The sequence below is a fragment of the Amphibalanus amphitrite genome, unplaced genomic scaffold (assembly GCF_019059575.1).
Source record: "Amphibalanus amphitrite isolate SeventyFive unplaced genomic scaffold, NRLGWU_Aamphi_draft 000770F_arrow, whole genome shotgun sequence".
Taxonomy (NCBI): Eukaryota; Metazoa; Arthropoda; class Thecostraca; order Balanomorpha; family Balanidae; genus Amphibalanus; species Amphibalanus amphitrite.
Genome location: NW_024882264.1, coordinates 282,719 through 301,583, shown reverse-complemented (window position 1 = coordinate 301,583; position 18,865 = coordinate 282,719). Strand labels below are relative to the sequence as shown.

Sequence of the window (18,865 nt, the reverse complement as noted above, 5' to 3'; positions counted from 1 at the left end):
CTCAATCGAGTAGCAAGGGCAACTTCACGATTCCTTCTGCAGCGACGTAGCGCATATTTAAATGACGAGCGCGTAAAACTCATTCTTAAAAACAGCGAGCCCTCTCTTGGAGAGCCGTTAAAGCGCCAGCGCAGAAATGCCTCACGAGCTACCAAGTACTCGTTTCGTACCGCTTGGTTCCAGCCAGGTATGCTCTTTGGATGAGCCATTTCACGCTTTCCTATGCAACTGTCCCCGGCACTAATAAGAATTTGGATAAAACAATCATACGCATCAGCTAGTCCACGTATGTGATCATCCCGATCGCAGTCAGGGTAACAATGAGCTTGCAACATGGTGACAAAGGCGTCATAAGGCGGCAAATTGTTCCTTATCTGGGCATTGTAGCGAGACAGATCGTGGGCAGATGCTGTTCTCCAATTCAGTGATGGAATACGAGGTGGGGATGGGACTGGCACAGCAAAGTAACGAATGCTCACCCTAAATGTCATGGCAAGAGGCAAATGATCTGATGTACAAATATCGTACCTAATGGTAATTGACTGAATTAAATCGTGCAGACTGGGAGTGCACAAACAATGGTCAAGCCAAGAGGTCGTACCGTGCGCCGCACTTACAAAAGTAAAGTTGCTACGAGAGGGACCAAGGAAAAGCATATCCGACACAAGAAATCCCTCATCAGTGCAGAATTCCAGTAGCTCGTTAAAGAACCGGGAACCACGACAATTCGCGTTAAAATCCCCAACCACTCCTAACAAAGTGGAACTGTGCCGCTGTTCGTTAATCGCACAGCTGAGGCGGCCCAGACACATGCAGAACTCATCTGAGCTGTCGTAGTCACCGTAATCAGTCGGCAGATACACATTAAACATGGTTATCAATCCAATGTCAGTCTGGATGTCAACTCGCATTATCCGCTTATCAATATTTGTGATCCTTATGCAAGGTTGAGCGGATTTTCTCCACAATACTGCCAAGCCCCCATATGGTCTACCTCTTAGTAAGCTTGCTGAGGAATCAAACGAAGATTTTCCAATGCCTATAAAATCCCCATGAATATCATTCAGCATTGAAAGTTCAAACGAGGAAAGCCACGTTTCTTGAAGGAACACTACATCGAAATCATTACATAGTAGACTGACCTCTGAGAGAGAACTTTTTAAGGAATGACAGTTTAAACTGCAAATTTTCAGCATGCACTATTCGAGTGATTAGACACGAGGAGCTCTTACATCCCCTGCACTCCTGCTCCTCGTCAACTGTTTCCGTCCGTATGCCACATGAGGCAGCGACGAGGGGGTGCTCCCAGAACTTCTCTGAGAACTTTTAGGCGGAAAATATCTCTTAATCGAGACGTGAGCGGGCCACCTATCACTCATCAACACAGCGTCACGGTGTTCGAAAGGTACAGAGACAACGTAGCCCTTATAGCCATAGGAGGCGAGACAGTGGGGTATCTCTCTTACCTCTGCTTTATCGACACTCCCAATGATTGAATCCACGTGATCCCGGACATCACTGTCAACCGTTTCTGGATCCAATCGCCCCACGAAGAGTTCCGCTTTCCGTGTAGGAGGAGCCACACCTTTCAGCCTTGACTGACCTGACACGTCAGACCCCGTGACTGTCTGCCGTGGACGTCTTCCCGGTTTGGCTTTTACCACACGGGTGAACCCATCTTCGTCAACCAATGGTCGGATGTCTTGGCGACGCGTTGGATCGTGCTGTGGTTGCCGTCGTTCCGCCTGAGGCTGCTGTTGCGGTTCGCCCTGCTGGTGCCGCTGGGCTACAGACCGCTGCAGCTGCGGCTGCTGCTGCTGAGGAGGCTGACGCTCCACCTGCTGCTGCTCCCTGTGCAGAGTGCCCCCTCGCTGCTGCTGAGTCCCAGAGACATGCCAGGGTCTCGGCTCAGATGCTGGTGTTGAGGGCTGAGCTTGAACTACCTCTGCCCACGTTGGTGCTTGCTTGGGTGAAGTTTCTTGCAGCGATTGGACAGACTCGCGCAATCTGGTCATCTCAGCCTGCATACTAGCGAGTTGACCCATAACTTGGGTGGCATTGGAGGCTTCACAGCTCAGAGGTGGAAGGCTGGCCAGATCTACAGCATAGAACTGGGTCACTGCCACTCCTTCTCTGTCACACACCTGAAGTGCCTTCAAAATGTCCTCCATATCCGCTTTCTCCTTTAGACCGCTGCTTCCTCCTTTCCGTTTGACGTTTCTTAGATCCTTCCGGGCTTGGAAAGCATCACTAATCACTTCATTCCAAAGCATATCTTTGGCCTCCTGGATCACTTGCTGGCAGTAAAAATCCATGCAGGTCTTGACAATAATTTCAAAAGGTGTCGACCCCAACTTATGTACAACAAAACAAAGGAGTTCATTTCGTAGGGCCCTTTCCGCCGCCATTACACTGTTTTCTATAGCAAGTATTTCTTCGTCAAGGCTTGAGTTGAGTAAAAAATGTCACCTCATTTTTCAGTAATCAGTTCATGCGGCGAAGACCCGTCATAAAAATCACGCGGCTCAGAGACAAAAATCGAACGATTGTTGCACTTTTGGCCCAACGCTAAACTTTCAAAATTTGATATTTTTGATGTTTTTGTTATGTCGATAAAGTCTTCTTAAGTGGTTAGACACAAAACCATTTTTACATCAAAAGTTACTATGACGAATTCTCTTTCAGCTCATAGTAAAAATTACTGGACTTAGAATATAATTCCCATAAAAACAATGCAAATGACGGAACACTTCAAATTACGTCCGACTCCTCCAATCGTATCAATGTTTGTCTCAATGCATTGATCAATGCATTGCCGTGACGATGCACGGCAATGCAGGATGCCGTGCATCGTCGGCTTTGAGTGGCTTCAAAGGCCATAAAATGCGCAAAATGCATAACATTATACATAAAGCTGAGTGAGATATATTCCGCTACGGAGGGTAAATAAAAACATGCACTTATTTTGTAAGGCTTATGATGTAAGGAAACCTGTTTTAATGCGTCGCATGAGCTGTTCACCACCTATGAAGCGGCACTCCACACAGCGCACTACTCGAACTCGATCGCATGGATGGATTTCCTCGGCCGCGGGCCTTACAACAGCAATGTCAGCGTGGCCCGGGTATTTTTTGTCACTCTCCTCTTGATGAGCTGCATGTCCGATGTAAGTAACCGGATATGAATGCCTGGCGCTCGATTGTTGGGTGCACTCGTTATCAGGATTTGCTCACCAGTCAGATCACACTAACTCATGTCCCCATTGCCCCCGGCGGATCCCGGTGACTGCATTGGAACTAATCAAAATTAGGTATAAACCGATCCCCGGGTGGTATTCATTCCCGGTGCAGAGAAACTATAGACTGGCGCCCTGAACAGCACCACTGACAGCACCGCGAGGCACCACTGACTGTATTTCAGCCCGTCCGTCACTGCACCGCGCCGGCCGGGGCTGGGCTCGGAGCAGACCGGCGCGGGGGCGGCCGGACCGGAGGCTGCAGCGGCGACCTCGGCCGGCCTCCGAGCCCCGGCAGATGCACCGATAGCTAATTGGTGTCGGCCGGTCGGAGAGCTGACGGCGCCGGGCCGGCCGGCCGGCCGGGGCCGGTCCAGCCGGTCCCCGGCCCGGACAGGCCGCCATACTGTCTGCCGCCGCCCGGCGCTCAGCAGACCGCCATGAAAGGAGCCGCCGCTCTGGCGCGCCGGGCCGCGCCACCAGCTGGGCGCATTGTTCTCCGCCGACCGCAACAAAACTACAGCGGGAACCTGTTACATGTGGCAGCCGGCCGTCAGCCCACTCAGCCATAGGTGTCACCTTGTGAACAATGACGATAGCAAGGCTGTGTATATTTATACACCTACCCGGTATGCCATTATCAAGATGTTCAAAGGGCATGAAACGTTGCGGCTGCGGTTGGCGTTTCGTTTCGTGGTTTGACCGCGGAGTCGTCACCAGGATTCCAGTGCCGGTGACAACAGCGTCGAGCCGACACGGGACAGCGGCGGGCCGGGGCGGCCTGCCACAGGTCTCCGGCGGCCCGGGGCGGCCCGGTCAGGTCTCCGGCAGCCCGGGCGGCCCGGTAGGTCTCGGTCGGGGACCTGCCGGACCGGCAGTGGACTCGGTTAATGAGTCCCCGATGCGAGGTCGCGGCCTCCGGTGGCGCCCTGGCCCGGCTGATTAGACCTTTATAGATCGCGCCGGCGGCGGCCAAGTCAAAGAAAAACACCCGACTGCGGCACAAAAACAAGCAATGCACCATTAATTATGTTGGGAAGTGTCCGATGGAGTTGGTAGCGGCGGTTGATTGACGGCGTGTGGCGAGCCGGGAGGTCTTTGGTGCCGACTGCCGACCGGCTGGCACCGGACGGGGACCGGGGCCGGGTGGCAGGGCGCCGGCCCAAGGCAGGGCTCGACCCGGCGCCGCCGTGACGGCGCACGGTCAAAAGGCGCCCACTCCTCCGAGAGCGGCGGTGAAAACGGCGGCGACATTGCGCCAGACGCACTTCAATAGCGCGGCCTCACGAGTGGATGTGCGCGCTCTACTTGATCTCTCGAATGATCACGAGCGAGCAGAGTTTATCCATCCTGTGGATCCCTCAGAAGCACCCTAGTGAACATCTCCGAGCTGGCCGTTTTGGCGCGGCCGTGACGCGCCGTTTCCGCCGCGCGCGGTGGCGGCCGGCCGGCGCTGCCCTTTGGCCCCGCTCGGAGGTGACCTCGGCGGCCGCTCGGGGCGTGTTCAGCCGCCGGCGAACAGCTCCGATCAACCGGCGCCGACCGACGCTCCGCACTGGGAGCACTCTGTCGACACGGGCCCGGCGCGGGGAACACGGCGGCGCCGCCCGACCGTGACGTCATCATGCCGTCGGTGACGACTCGGGTCGGACGGCGGCGGGAGCGACATCGGACGGAAGGCATCTCAGCGGGCGGCCAGGGGGTCGCTCTTACCAGCCACTCTGGCAGTGTCGAAACCATGACAGAGCGCGGGCTGTCCTATCTGTGTCAGCGGCGGAGACAAAACAAACCCACGGGCGCGGCGGCTGTTGCCGGCCGGCCGCCCGCCGCTGACCTGTCGACGGCAGTGTTTATCGGTCCGGCCGCGGCCGTCGTTCGACGCCGCCGCCGCTGGCGATTAACGACGCGGCTCTGTTTGGCGGCCGCCATTGTGAGCCGCGGCCGACGGACAGCCCCGCTCGGAGGTCGGCGGCGGGCGGGCGGCGCTGGGACGGCCGGGTGTGCAGGGGTCCTGCAGTCCTCCGCGGGCCTGCGGGAGTCCTCCTGAGGTCCTCCGCGAGTCTGCGGGGTGTCACCAGTCCTTCGCAGGGTATCACGAGACCCTACCTGAGGCATGTCTGAGGTCTTTCTGTCACGCTACCAATCGACATACCCCCTGTCAGTTACCCATTCACGTCACCGTTTTACGCACCCAAAACACTTCCACATCCACTGATTGTCGGGCGGTGTTGCCCGGCGCTACCGTCCCGCCCGCCTCTGCGCCATTTAAGCCCCCGAAGGACAATGAACAGTGGACGTCTGCCCAGAATACCTGGATTCCGAGGTAGGCGCTCCCTGCAGACGGGGGAAGGGGAAATGGGGACAGCTCTGGAAGTCGAGAAACTGCGGGGCTGTCAGAATCCAGTGCCGGTCGGGGCGGGGCGGCGCCGTGTGCTGACTGGCGCAGTTGTCGCGTCTACCGCCGGTTTCGGGCTGTGCCGGCTGTCGACTCAGTTCCGCCCATAGGACGGCGCCGTGGTGCTGACCGGCCTGCTGTGCGGGCCCACCCGGCAGCTCGCCGCTGACCCGTGGTTCGTGAGGCGGCCGGTGGTCGAGCCCAGCCGCGGCGGGGCGGCCAGCGGCAGGCCGCGCGCGGCCGCCGTCATCAGGGCCGGGTTTATGGCCTCGATGGGCGGCCGGTGGGCGGCCACCCCGGACATCGGGCGGCCGCCCAGCCTGGCGTGCTCCGATACCCGATCGATTACATCGTAACGCCGCACGAAGCCCGGCGCCCGTCACCGTCCGCTCGTGGGAACCTTCTTGATAATGGCCACCAGAAACGACCCGACTTTCACCCGATCCTTGACCGTTTAACGGCAGATCACTGCAGAGCAGTGCGCGCCGCCGCGGCCCCGCCAGCGTTCAGCAGCAATTACCTCATTTTCTCAGTCGGCACTCCGTTTTGAATAGGCTTTAGCCCGCTCACGTGCAATAACTCTCGCGCTGGCGCTACATCTGGGCATGGTGTGACGTTTGCCGCGGCTAATTCCTCTATAAGCCTCCAATCCACTTACGAACAATTCTTCCGCGGCGGTGAACTTAAAACCGTAAGTCGCCGCCCGGTGCGGTGTCGTAACAGACGGACGCGCGGCGTGCACGAGACGGCTTAGCGCGGCGGCCCCTTCCATACGGGGAGCGTAGTAAAAGGATGACCGCGGGCCGCCGGGGAGGGGGGCGGGCCGTAGCTGTCGATTTCACGGACTATTATTTCAGCGTCGGGTGGCTTTCTGCCGCGCTCTGTGTTCTGCGGCGCGGGGCTCGTGCAACTAGTCGGACGGACGCGCCGGTGGAACCTCGCGGCCCTATCACGCGGCAGCCGTCTTGTACGGTTTGCTTTCAGTACAACTGAGGCGTGAAGCTATCGGTGGCGTTCCTTTTAGAGCGGGCGGGCCGACTGGAGCGCTTATCTCGTGTCGGAGGGAGTGAGGTGTTGGCTGTCGAGGTGGGAACAACAGAGAGACATCCGTGGTGTCGGAGGGCCGCCGGACACGATAAACTCCATCAGTTAACAGGACACGGACCGGTCAGATCTCGGGAGTCGGCAGCGGGACAGCGGACAGCGGACAGCGGACAGCGGGACAGCGGGACAGCGAGACTGCGGGAAAGCCGGACAGCGGGACAGCGGGACAGGGGACAGCGGGACAGTGGGACAGGTCAGATCGGGAGCGGCAGCGGGACCGGTGCCGAAGGAGAGAGAGAGAGAGAGAGAGAGAGAGAGAGAGAGAGAGAGAGAGAGAGAGAGAGAGAGAGAGAGAGAGAGAGAGAGAGAGAGAGAGAGAGAGAGAGAGAGAGAGAGAGAGAGAGAGATAACACTGATAACACTAGATAACACTAGATAACACTAGATAACACTGGGAGGGCAGAGCGATGGAGAGGCGGGCGCAATGGAGCGAGGACGGAAAGTGAAAGTCCGGACCAGAAAAATACTTAAACATGTTTCGGTGCAGCACGGTGCCAATGTCGCCAGCCCAGCAGGACTATCTCGGAGGGAGGACATGTTTGGCGCCGGGCGGTCTCCAGCGCGGACTGCGGGTGCTGGCCAGCTCACCGTGTCACGCTGGCCTAGTCCGTGACGCAGGCAGGTTCCGGGTCGTCCGGCGGCCAAGGATGAGGTGCTCCGGAGCAAGGTTAGGCAGCGGCCCGCCCACACTGCCCGGCTGGGACCTGCAGCTGGATCCAGGAGCCTGGAGCGGCCACAATACAATGGGGAAACGCTTCAGCCACCGACCGGCGGACCAAAGATGTCCCACGGTCGCTGCAGGCTCAACTAGTAACAGCAGCTGCACGCTGGGCACAGCAGCACAATCGGGATCACCGTTTTCAGGAGCTCTCTTTCTTGGAGCGCCTCCGGTCCATTCCAAGAGGCTACAAGTGTCGACATTTTTACACGAGCTGCATAGATCTTTGAGACCAATTTCTATTAATTGGACACGGGGCGCCGGAGGAATCCGGGCCCACTTCCCGTCGTGAATGCCGACAGTCGAGGCGTCATTAGACACCGTTTTCCACGCGACAGGGTCTCGTCAGAGGCGGTCAGTGGATTGGCCGGTCGGCGATCAGTGGTCGGACAGTCGGCTGGTCTGCGGTCGGCCGGTCGGCCTCGGCGGTCGTTGGTCGCCGGTCGCACAGTCGGCCGGTCGGCGGTCGACCTGATGAGCCGGCCATGTTAATGAGCGGCGGTCGGCGGCGCGCCGAGAGTGGGTGCTCTCTCGGAGTCCGATGGTATCGGTCGCCGAGCCGTTCGGCCGCCGGCTCCATCGACACCGATGGCCGCCGATTGGCGGCGGGCGCGCTGCGCGCATTAGCGCGGCCCGCCCGAGACATAATAATGAGCGGCCGGCCGGCCGACCTGGGCCAGTCGCCGGGGGAGGCCGCAGGTGGGGCACGGGACACAGCGCCGCAGTCCAAAGGAGGGGTACGGGACACAGGGCCGCAGGTGGGGCACGGGGCACAGGGCCACAGGAGGGATACAGATACCCCGTCATACGGCTATTGTCGGACACCGTATAATGATTAATGGTCACTGTCCTCAGGTTACTAGTTATTGGCCAGTCGACCGGTCGGGGACCTGCCGCGTCCTCAAGCACAACTACAGCAGTGGCACACAGAGTAATCCGGGCGGACTGTTTTGTGCTTTGGCCCGGCCGTCTGGAGTAGCCTGATTGACGTCTGCTCTGGACCACGTTATCTCACCTATTGCAACTGGCCGCTCAGCTGATGTGTCATCTATGCATCTGCAGCCACGGCGCTCACACCTAATTGAAAACCGATACGGCGCCGCGCGCCCGTCGTCTGGGCCAGATAATCTATGTTTATGCCAGAGGCGACACGTAATTGCATTGTATATGCTATCCGACCACCGTAAGGCTTTGCACCACGCGGCCCCGGGCCGTGTGTACTCTGATTCTGAATACAGCGATTGCCCGATACAGCCAGCCCCGACTAATGACTTCACTCTGTATACGCGACTTCAGGGCCCGGTCAATGGTTCAGACGGCTTTGTTTAAACGTTACTCTGGTGCCGGGCCGAGCTCCGCTGCTGGCAGAGGCTGTCTGACCTGCCGGGAGCGACCACTCCCGTCCCGTCCCATCTCGTCCTGCCTGCGGGGCGTCTCAGTCGTCACGTCCCAGTTGTCCCCGGAGCGTCCCAGTCGTCCCAGTGGTCTCAGTCGTCTCCGGGGCGTCTCCGGGGTGTCACCGGAACTAGCCGGCGCTGACGTCCGACCAGTGACCACTGACCGGCGCTGGCGTCCGACCAGTGCAGTGACCACTGACCGGCGCTGGCGTCCGACCAGTGACCACTGACCGGGGCCCGTCGGCCGGCCAGCCGCGCCGTCTCGTCCTGTGTTTATGAGCGGCTGGCCGGCGCTGTGCAGTATACGGTTGATGTCGGGAGGTGGCCGGCGCTGTGCAGTGCGCTGATGGGTCCGGAGCTGGCCGGCGCTGTGCAGTGCGGCTGATGTCCGGAGGTGGCCGGCGCTGTATAGTGTAGAGTGCGGCTGATGGGTCCGGAGGTGGCCGGCGCTGTGCAGTACGGTTAATGTCCGGAGGTGACCGGCGCTGTGCAGTACGGTTGATGTCCGGAGGTGGTCAGCGCTGTGCAGTACGGATGATGGGTCCGGAGGTGGCCGGCGCTGTACAGTGCGGCTGATGGTTCCGGAGGTGGCCGGTGCTGTGCAGTAGGTACGGTTGATGTCCGGAGGTGGCCGGCGCTGTATAGTGTACAGTACGGCTGATAGGTCCGGAGGTGGCCGGCGCTGTGCAGTGCGGCTGATGTCCGGAGGTGGCCCGCCTCGCTCAGTCGTCCAGGCACCACGCCGGCCGCTAACGCCTAACACTACTGCAGCTGCGCTGCACAGCGTCGAACCAGGGGCGGCAGTGTCTGTCACCGAGCGCCACCAGCCGACAGATGTATAATATTCAGATCGAATTACCATTACCAAGTGATTGCCAAGTACCATTGCTTCCGCTAAAACAGTGGGTCTTTTACACCAGCCCAAAACTCCTGGTTGTAATTGAAAGAACCCATTTATCGAACTACAGGCATCACAAGGCATCACAAAGCTTTAAAAAAAAGAACTAGCTTACAGATGTCTTTGGAAAGAATCCTAACCGTCTAACCGCCATTGAACCGTTTTCCTGGGCATCAGGCCGATGTAATCCTCTCCAGTGCCGATTTGGGCTGCCAGCCTGTGTCGTCGCTGAGTGGCCCTCTCGTGTCTCGCGGGCCCGGAGAGGCTTTGAGGCTGCTCGCGGACCCGGAGAGGCCGCTCTCGGGCCCATAGAGAAGCGGTACTCGGTGAGTCGACCCCCAGCCGGTCCGGTTGGCACCAAAGGCGCCGCGCATTGGGCGGCGGCCGACCGACAGCGCCGGCGCTGAACCGAGCGTGTTTCAGGCCGGTTTAGCTGTCACGCCTCAGTTAACACTACACACACGGTACACGGAGAGGAGACGACGGGCTGACACTACTGAGTGCAAGGGGGCGTAAGAACAGGCGCATTTTAGAGGACTAGGTCAACGTGAGCTGAAGGGATTGTGGGTAGTCCACGGATAAATGCGACACCTCGTGGAACTGTGCCGCTGCGGTGGCTGACAGATGCTAGTGTATTCGGTGGCGTCGCGTCACATTGTTCGGCAAAGCTGGCATATTGAACAATAATTCGTTAACTTTTGCTCATAATATTGCAGCCAAACCGCCTGCACGCTTACACGCGTTTCGTTGACAGCGCGATGATAAGACGTCGCGTGCAGTTTCTCAGTTTCGCCAAAGGAAAAGTAATCTGGGAACCTCGGCTTACCGAGGAAATCAGAGAACCGATCTGACTGCGCGTGTCATCCAGCCCCTGACACGGGTGTCATCCAGCCACTGACACGGGTGTCATCCAGCCACTGACACGCGTGTCATCCAGCCACTGACGCGGTTGTCGCAGCTCTAGCCGCCGCCGCCGCCGCCTGGATATCAGGCCATTTGGGATGTTTCGGATATTCGGACAGATCGCTCTGTGTATTGGCCAGGCCAGGACCACTTCAGCTATGATCGAAAGTGGCCTTTTAGCCCTTATTAGATTCTAAAATGGAGTCGTAAAATCGACTCGTCCTGACTTTCGTGGTAAATCTGGACTGGGTATTAAAAACTTCTCATGAAGGCTTTAGGTATTTCCCTAGAGCTTTAGACATTGATCTGCCGCCTCTGGCAGCTGTGACGAGGCACCTCTGGTCAGAAATCGGGACGGACTGGACGGGTCGGACTCGTCGGCCGTCCGCTGCACGTGCAGCTAAGCCGCCGACTGCTGATGAGCCGGCTGGCACCCGGATATTGGTGGCGGCAGCCGGCAGACGCGCCCGCCGCCCGCCAGTCCCGAATTCCTGCACCGGGAGCGCGCTGCCCTGACCAGGGGGCCGGGGTCTGAACCGCGGTACCAGGCCACCAGCCCGGCCTGACCTGACCTGACCAGAGGGCCGGGGTCTGAACCGCGGTACCAGGCCACCAGCCCGGCCCGGCCTGACCTGACCTGACCTGACCAGGGGGCCGGGGTCTGAACCGCGGTACCAGGCCACCAGCCCGGCCCGGCCTGACCTGACCTGACCTGACCAGGGGGCCGGGGTCCGAACCGCGGTACCAGGTCACCAGCCCGGCCTGACCTGACCTGACCAGAGGACCGGGGTCCTGGACCGCCGTACTACCGGTACTACCTCCGGACCGCTACACCAAAGGACCGCCTGACCTGACCTGAGGGCCGCCAGTCTGTATCACTCAGCTACGGCCGCGGGACCGGGCCCGGCTCAGCTGCACCAAACGGCCGGAGATGCGGAACCAGGCACCGCGTGCACGCTTGTCGAACCACTCAGCGTGGCCTTCGAAAGATACAATCCCTTGTAAACGGCCGTTTTATAGCAGTTCTAAGCCGGCGCTAATTAATAAAGTAAAACTGAGCGTTGCGAAATACGCTGGGACAAGTTTGACAGATGGTATTGATCGCTCATGATGAGTGCGTTGCGTTTTGTAAAAGATAATCGTTGCAATCAAAAACGAGTATCATCAGAATTGAAAACAGAGGAGCTGGGTAGAATCGACCGCAACAGATTATCGATAGATACCTACATCCAGCTGACTTCTGTTGTTAGCCCCAGGCCTATCCATGGACCGGGGTAACTGTTGAACACCCCTTTTTGTTATGGACTTCGTGTCTGTTAATAAAGTGATCTCTCTCTCTCTCTCTCTCTCTCTCTCTCTCTCTCTCTCTCTCTCTCTCTCTCTCTCTCTCTCTCTCTCTCTATCATAATGCTGTTTTTTTTTTTCAATAGCGACTGGACCATCCCCCAGGTAGGTTATTGTTAATCGGCGCTAATGTTACAATATTGCATGCACCGAATGTCGTGAATAAAGTTGCAGCAAAAAAAAAACTGCCTGAAAGGTGATTCCTACAAAACTATTAACCACACCATTGATATGGATGACACTAGAGCAGCGAATTGGCATTTTTGAGGTAGCGCCAACTGTCCCCGTATTGTTTCAGATTGAATCATTTGTCAATTGTTTCGAAAGATCGGATCTTGCGTTGGAGCGTGTACCTATATATAATTTACAATTGGAAATGCACCCATTCCATCCCTTACTCGGGATTTGATGAAGCGATCGTTACCGTATTGGCATTCCAACCATTACAATTGTTTGCAATTGTATGGCCTATTTGGAATCGACGCAGCCATCGTGTGCACATTGCCGTTTTCACAGATTATCTCGGTTATATGCGATAAGTCCCTGGCCGCTGCTGCCGGGTGGTCACTGAGCCGCAAGGGCCCGAGGGCCAGCTAAGCCCCCCACAGCGGTGGCCCCCCCCACAGCGGCAGCCCGGCCCACAGCGGCAGCCCGGCCCACAGCGGCAGCTCGGCCCACAGCGGCAGCCCGGCCCACAGCGCCACAGCGGCAACTCGGCCCGCAGCGGCAGCCCGGCCCACAGTGGCAGCTCAGCCCACAGCGGGTCAGCGCTGCCTGCCCCTGCGGCCGACCCTTCACCCGGCCGGTCGCGCCGCCGCCGGACGCGGCAAACAGCTCCAATTCGGTGTCGCCTGTCGTCTCGGCTGATACGGGCCGAGCGAGCTGACACCTCCGGATGGCGCCGGCGACGGGCCACGACAGTGTCCTCTGTCCGCCGGGGACTGAGCCGGGCAGCACCGCCCGCCCGGCCCGGCCCGGCCCGGCGGCAGGCACGCGAGCCTCCAACACACCTGGCATCTCGGCAGCCCCTTGTAGCAACGAACTAGGTAGTTAATTGCACAAAACCGGTTTCGTAAGTTTCCTTCAGTAAGCCAGTAGGTATACAAATAATAAATGAGAATGAAAAATACAAAAACGCTGCTCATAATTCTCGGTGACAAACCACTGCAGTCGCGGTCAGACGAAGTCAGTGTCGGGGAGTCGAGCCCTCCTCGACAATCGATGTCGCAATATCAACTGGCCGGCGGCACTGATACTGGGAGACGGGGTCAGTGGGACCAGGGGTGGGGCTCTGAGGACGGCCTGGGCAGCACCCGTCGCCTGTTCGCACCGCCGCGCTGCCAGGGCAGTGCGGCTCTCTCCGAAATGAAACGGTGGCGGCAGGCGCGGCACCCACAGCCGGTTCACGAGCCAGTCCGACGGTCTGCTTCGCTCACTTACGATAAAATACGAGTACGCGAGTTTTCTTGCCGCTGAATTGGGCATCTGATAAAAATGCACAGGTGTTAGTTGGAAAGGCAATGTAGGCGACGGAAACTAAATGAGCGACTAAGCTGCTGTTTGTAAACCGGCTTAAGGTGGAGCTTTTCCAGTCCATTTGTTAGTTAGTATGCTTAATTAAGAGATTAACTGCTTATGCTGACCAGTAAGATGGAACCCAACAGGTCAGCTAAAGTCTGGGTGAGCTGTTGCACACTGTCCAGTTCGCCCAGCGGACGGGTCGGGTCAGCACGGTGGGACCCCCGCGGGTCGGGTCGGGTCGGCACGGTGGGACCCCCAGGGGGTCGGGTCGGGTCAGGTCAGCACGGCGGGAACCCGCGGAACAGCCAGGAGCGGCCTCCCTGGTCAGACGCAGAGCAAGCGGCGGCACCTACCGTAGGGGCTGTTGCCCTCGTCGTTGGTGACGTTGATTTCTCCGTTCGGCAGGAGTTCCAGCACATATCCAGTGTCAGAACACAAGATGCGCATCTCCTCCGTGGTTCGAACGTTCCGCTTCACTTTGCCGCCCTGGTCCTCGGCGGGACGGGGGACGCCCTCGGCGGCCGAGGAGGCCGCCGGCGGGTCAGTGCTGAGGCCGGCGGCCGGCCGCGCCGCCAGCAGAGCACACATCAGCAGCAGAGCCGAGCCGATGGCCGGCCGCATGGCGCGGGCACGGGGGGCGCGGCCGCTCAGCCGGCGCCCATCGGTGCGCCCCGCGCGCGCCACTCTCAGTCGCTCACACGCACACACACGGCTGTGGCCGGGGCGCGCGTCACATGCCGTCACGGCGCCGCCGCTGCCGCCGCTCGCTGTCGCTCGCTGTCCGCAACTCTCACTGCTCGCTGGCTGCCCGTTGGCGGCCGGCGCGCACGGTCTACTGCGGCGCGAGGCGCGCGCCGTCGGCGGCCGCCGTCGCCGCTCCACTCGGACGCTGATTGGTCGCAGCCCACCTCGGCGCACACGCCGGCGCTGATTAACGGCGATTTTCGGCTTACGCTTATCCGACTAATTGATTGTCTTCTGGCAGGGGTGCCGACGCGCGATGGGAACGGGTGCAGGGGAAGAGGGGCGGCTGCGCTCTCCGACCAGTCGCACGGAGCCGACATCGGACAGGGGGCGACTGAGCCGACACGAGCTGACACCTTGTCGGACAGAGCGCAGCGCGCTGATGTGACGGACACGACAGCCGAGGCTAAATTGGAGTCCGGACATGTAGTTTGGCTGTATTTGTTTTCAATAAGTATAATCTTAATTGTGTTTCTACCGGCGTTCTTCCTTTACATTCATCACTTACACGAGCTCCCGTAGAATCCGAAAAAGTTCAGAATTCTGAGCGGTTCTCACTCGTCGAATTCTGCCGGACATCGTTACATTGACGCCAGACCGGTAATGTAGCGCGCCTGCTGCATTCGTTACGAGAAGAGTTTTAGTACGCAAACCAAAATCCCGTAGAAACAAAGAAGACGCAGGAAACGACGGAATATTAGCCGTTTTCACGACGGGCTATATCCGGCGAATGCACCTGATTTGACCAAATCTGCACCTAACTTCTTTTACAGCAAATATCTGTATTTTATGAATTTATTTCAGTGTTTTAATCGACAATGCTCTCTGATAATATGACAAAGCAGGCATATAAGCAATTAGTGCAGCCCTAGCTGATAGCTGCTAAGAGACACACTGAACCTGATTTGACCAAATCTGCACCTAATCTGTACCAGATGTGCACCAAATGTGTACCAGATGGCCGTCGTGAAAACGGCAAATATCGTTACGTGGCTTATGTAGACAACGGAAGGGGAGACGAATTTCGCCCACCTTTCCTGTTCTTCGGAAATATCTCACGCCGTAATCATTCTACTAACGTCAAATTTTTAGCACCGGCCTAAAATTGAATTGCGCATCTTGCCGTGAAAGAAGTAAGTAAACCGGTCCACAACTTTTTTAGTAACAGGGGTGTGAAGTAAAAAAAAAAAAAAACGCCACGGCGGTGCGGCGGGCCGATTCTCGCTGCCATGGCGCCGGACGTTCCGTCTAATTGCATTGCGATGGCCGCTGCTTACAGCTCCTAATGATCGATTCCCGTCAGGATCTCTGTGGAGACTTAGAAATGTACAAGCAAGCTTATGGTGAAAGAAATACGAAAACTAGCCGGTAACATTTTGAGTTATGCTTGCGACTTATCTGTGTAAACACAAAATTGTGACTGAAGCGCTTCCCGCCTCGGCTGAATTCCCCGTCTCGACCGGAAGCCTATGCCCCTCCATGCTTTGCGTCTTTCCTGTTCCCTGGCCTGTGCCTGCCCTGTGCCCCGCTCTCTGTTCTGCCCTGCCCTGAGCCCCGCTTGTCTACACCCTGTCCTGTGCCCTACCCTGTTCCTAATCTTTTGCCCTGCCCTGTCCCCTTCCTGTGCCTCGCCCTGTGCTTTGTCCTTTGCCCTGCCCTGCTCTCTGCCCTGTGTCATGGCACGTGCCCCGTCCTATATCCTGACATGTGCCCTGCCTTATGCCCTGACATGCTCCCTGCCCTGTACCCAATAGTTTTCTAGCAGTTTATGCATAGGGTGTCCAGAAATTATTTGCCCCTCCATCAGCTCGCTGCCATAATTAACCCTCGCCGGACCTATTGGTTTTCTACATACGCGCCGGCCGAGGGGGGGGGGGGCGGGTACGACCCCCCCCCTCGCCGTTTCGCCCCTGGTGGAGCTAGCGCGTCGCGGAAAAAACGAGCGTGTGCGCCGTTACGAGACGCAGAGATTGGTACCCGATTTTAAGGTCCTAGGTCAACCGGTGACCTCTGAGGTCAGGTCAAGTGCCCCAAGGTACGGTTCAGTTTTTGGTGAATAACTTCGCAAAAAACGGCCGCAGAGCGCCGATTTTGGCAGCATCGTGTTCGTCTCGCTCAGGCGCGTCGAATGATATACTTTTTGTCCGGGTCAGGTCAACTTGGGGTGTTGACCTCAGGTCAAGGTCAGGTCAGCACCCCCAGGTCACGAGGTTGGTCGAAAGAGGTCATGTCGCATATCATTCGATTCGGCAGGTCTTCCTGAGTCCATTGGTGGCTTTCCCGACTCGCTAGCTCAATTTGATCAAGAGTTATTGACGAAAAACTAATATGACCTTGATGACGTCATAAATGACGTCACGCAAGGTCAACATTGAAAAAGTGACGCATCTAACCTTGCAAGGAGTGCATAAAATCACGATTCTGTGTGCTTGAGATAGTTGGAGATCGCTCCCGGCGCCAGAATAGCAGTTTTCATTTTTCCCCATTGACTTATAATGGTGAGGTCACGAAAATGACCTGACCTCATATGACCTTTAGGAAAAATCCGAGATATACAAGTTGTGGGACTCATAATGGATACTAGATCCTGCAAGTTTCATTTCCCTGTGACATCTCCTCTGGCAGTGAGAGCGTTGCGAAGTTGCGACATCTGAAGACCGTGCAGAGGTTCACTTATGACGTCATAGGTCAGTGACCTGACCTGACCCAAAAATGCGGTTGGTGTCAAAAGATGCGGCTTGGATCAAAGGTCAGGTATGCCAAGTTTCAGCTCTCTATCGCCAGCGTGTTCGGAGCTATCGCGAAAAAACCCTATGGGGGGGGCGGCACCCGCCCCCCCCCCTCGGCCGGCGAGGGTTAATAAACAAAGAGTCCCCGGATCATGCTTTATTTACCGATTGTATTTAAAGTGACCATCCCACCTTAACATTAGTTTTGAGTTCAGATAGCCAACTTGGGGTCCCTGGCCTCCAATACAGGTTTGGGCGCTGGCCACGCACTACATCGAGAAATGTTTTAATTCCGAGATAGTCACTTTTAAAAGGACCCTCCCACCTTCAAAAAAGGTTAATGAATTGACATAAAAGTGATGTCAATCCCCCCGCTGTTCCTGTGACGTCAGTTGAAAGCAATAATCTGGCATCCTTAACCCTCGCCGGACCTATTGGTTTTCTACGTACGCGCCGGCCGAGGGGGGGAACGCCCCCTTGCCGTTTTGCTCCTGGTGGAGCTAGCGCATCGCGGAAAAAAACGAGCGTGTGCGCCGTTACGAGACGCAGAGATTGGTACCCGATTTTAAGGTCCTAGGTCAACCGGTGACCTCTGAGGTCAGGTCAAGTGCCCCAAGGTAGGGTTCAGTTTTTGGTGAATACCTTCGCAATTACGGTCGCAGAGCCGCGATTTTGGCAGCATCGTGTTCGCCTCGCTCAGGCGCGTTGAATGATATACTTTTTGTTTGGGTGAGGTTAACTTAGGGTGTTGACCTCAGGTCACGGTTAGGTCAGCGCCCCAGGTCACGAAATTGGTTGAAGGAGGTCATGTCGCATATCATTCGATTCCGCAGGTCTTCCTGAGTCCATTGGTGGCTTTCCCGACTCGCTAGCTCAATTTGATCGGGAGTTATTGACGAAAAGCTAATATGACCCTAATGACGTCATAAATATCGTCACGCAAGGTCAACTTTGCAAAAGTGGCGCATCAAACCTTGCAAGGAGTGCATCAAAGCACGATGCTGTGTGCTTGAGATAGTTAGAGATCCTCACCCTTGTGGCGCAGTTGGCAAGTGCGTTCACGTTTGGTGTGGGAGGTCCTTGGATCATAGCTGACCTCTGGCAGCGTTTTCCTCGGCCAGCTCCTACCCAGGAGATGGCAGTAACTGGGGAGTGTTCGCTCGGTCGTGGGGATTACCGCTGAGCCAGCCAGCGCCCCCGGCCGCAGGTGCACGGGCCTGATCCGCCTTCAAACAGATCCTTCGGTCCGGTGACATGTCCCGAGGGCACGGCCTCGCTTCATGTCCCGGAGCAGCCCTCTAGCCTGCCGGGCCCGATAAATCGGGATAGCCCCAGCGTACGCACCAGTGCGGTGCCACCTGGGGTGGGTGACAGGAAGCGTGCGGTCAAGGCTGTACCGCTTGGCGGATACCGAAAACGCTTCGTACCACTGCCGTGTATGTATATAGTGTACTAACCCTGAACACAGTATGAATGTGTGCTACTAACGACAAAAAGCCCGGGTCGGGCACCAAAAATATTTTAAAAAAAGAGACAGTTGGAGATCGTTCCCGGCGCCAGAATAGCAGTTTTTATTTTTCCCCATTGACTTATAAAACACTTTTTAGTTTGATCTGACCTGGAAGGTCTATGATTGACCTAAGGAGTTAAATTGGGCACCCTTGAGTTTGTCTTTTCTTTCCAAAGATTCTGATGTTTTCGTTGTAGTCCTTTTTTCACCTGACGAGCAAAGAAATGGCGGCGCGGGACTCGGGAGTGGGCAAACTCCTCCCCATGTGCGTTCCAACGGATGGGAAAATAATGTGTGCGGGCGAGGGTTTACGCAAACTGGATCATTTATGAAATCTATGATTCATTCTGCTACTAATTAAAGGGAC

At 57.1% G+C, this 18,865-nt stretch overlaps 1 protein-coding gene across 1 annotated transcript in view; it reads right to left on the bottom strand.

Annotated features, from left to right (window-relative positions):
- The window catches only part of LOC122365886 (actin cytoskeleton-regulatory complex protein pan1-like), a gene marked incomplete at its 3' end in the record, with an annotated part of 62,485 nt that extends 48,173 nt beyond the window's left edge, over nt 1-14,312 (bottom strand). The window contains exon 1 of the mRNA XM_043337493.1: nt 13,869-14,312. Within this exon, the coding sequence (XP_043193428.1) occupies nt 13,869-14,136 (268 nt within the window). The remainder of the gene's footprint in view (nt 1-13,868) is intronic.
- Between the last annotated feature and the right edge of the window lie 4,553 nt (nt 14,313-18,865).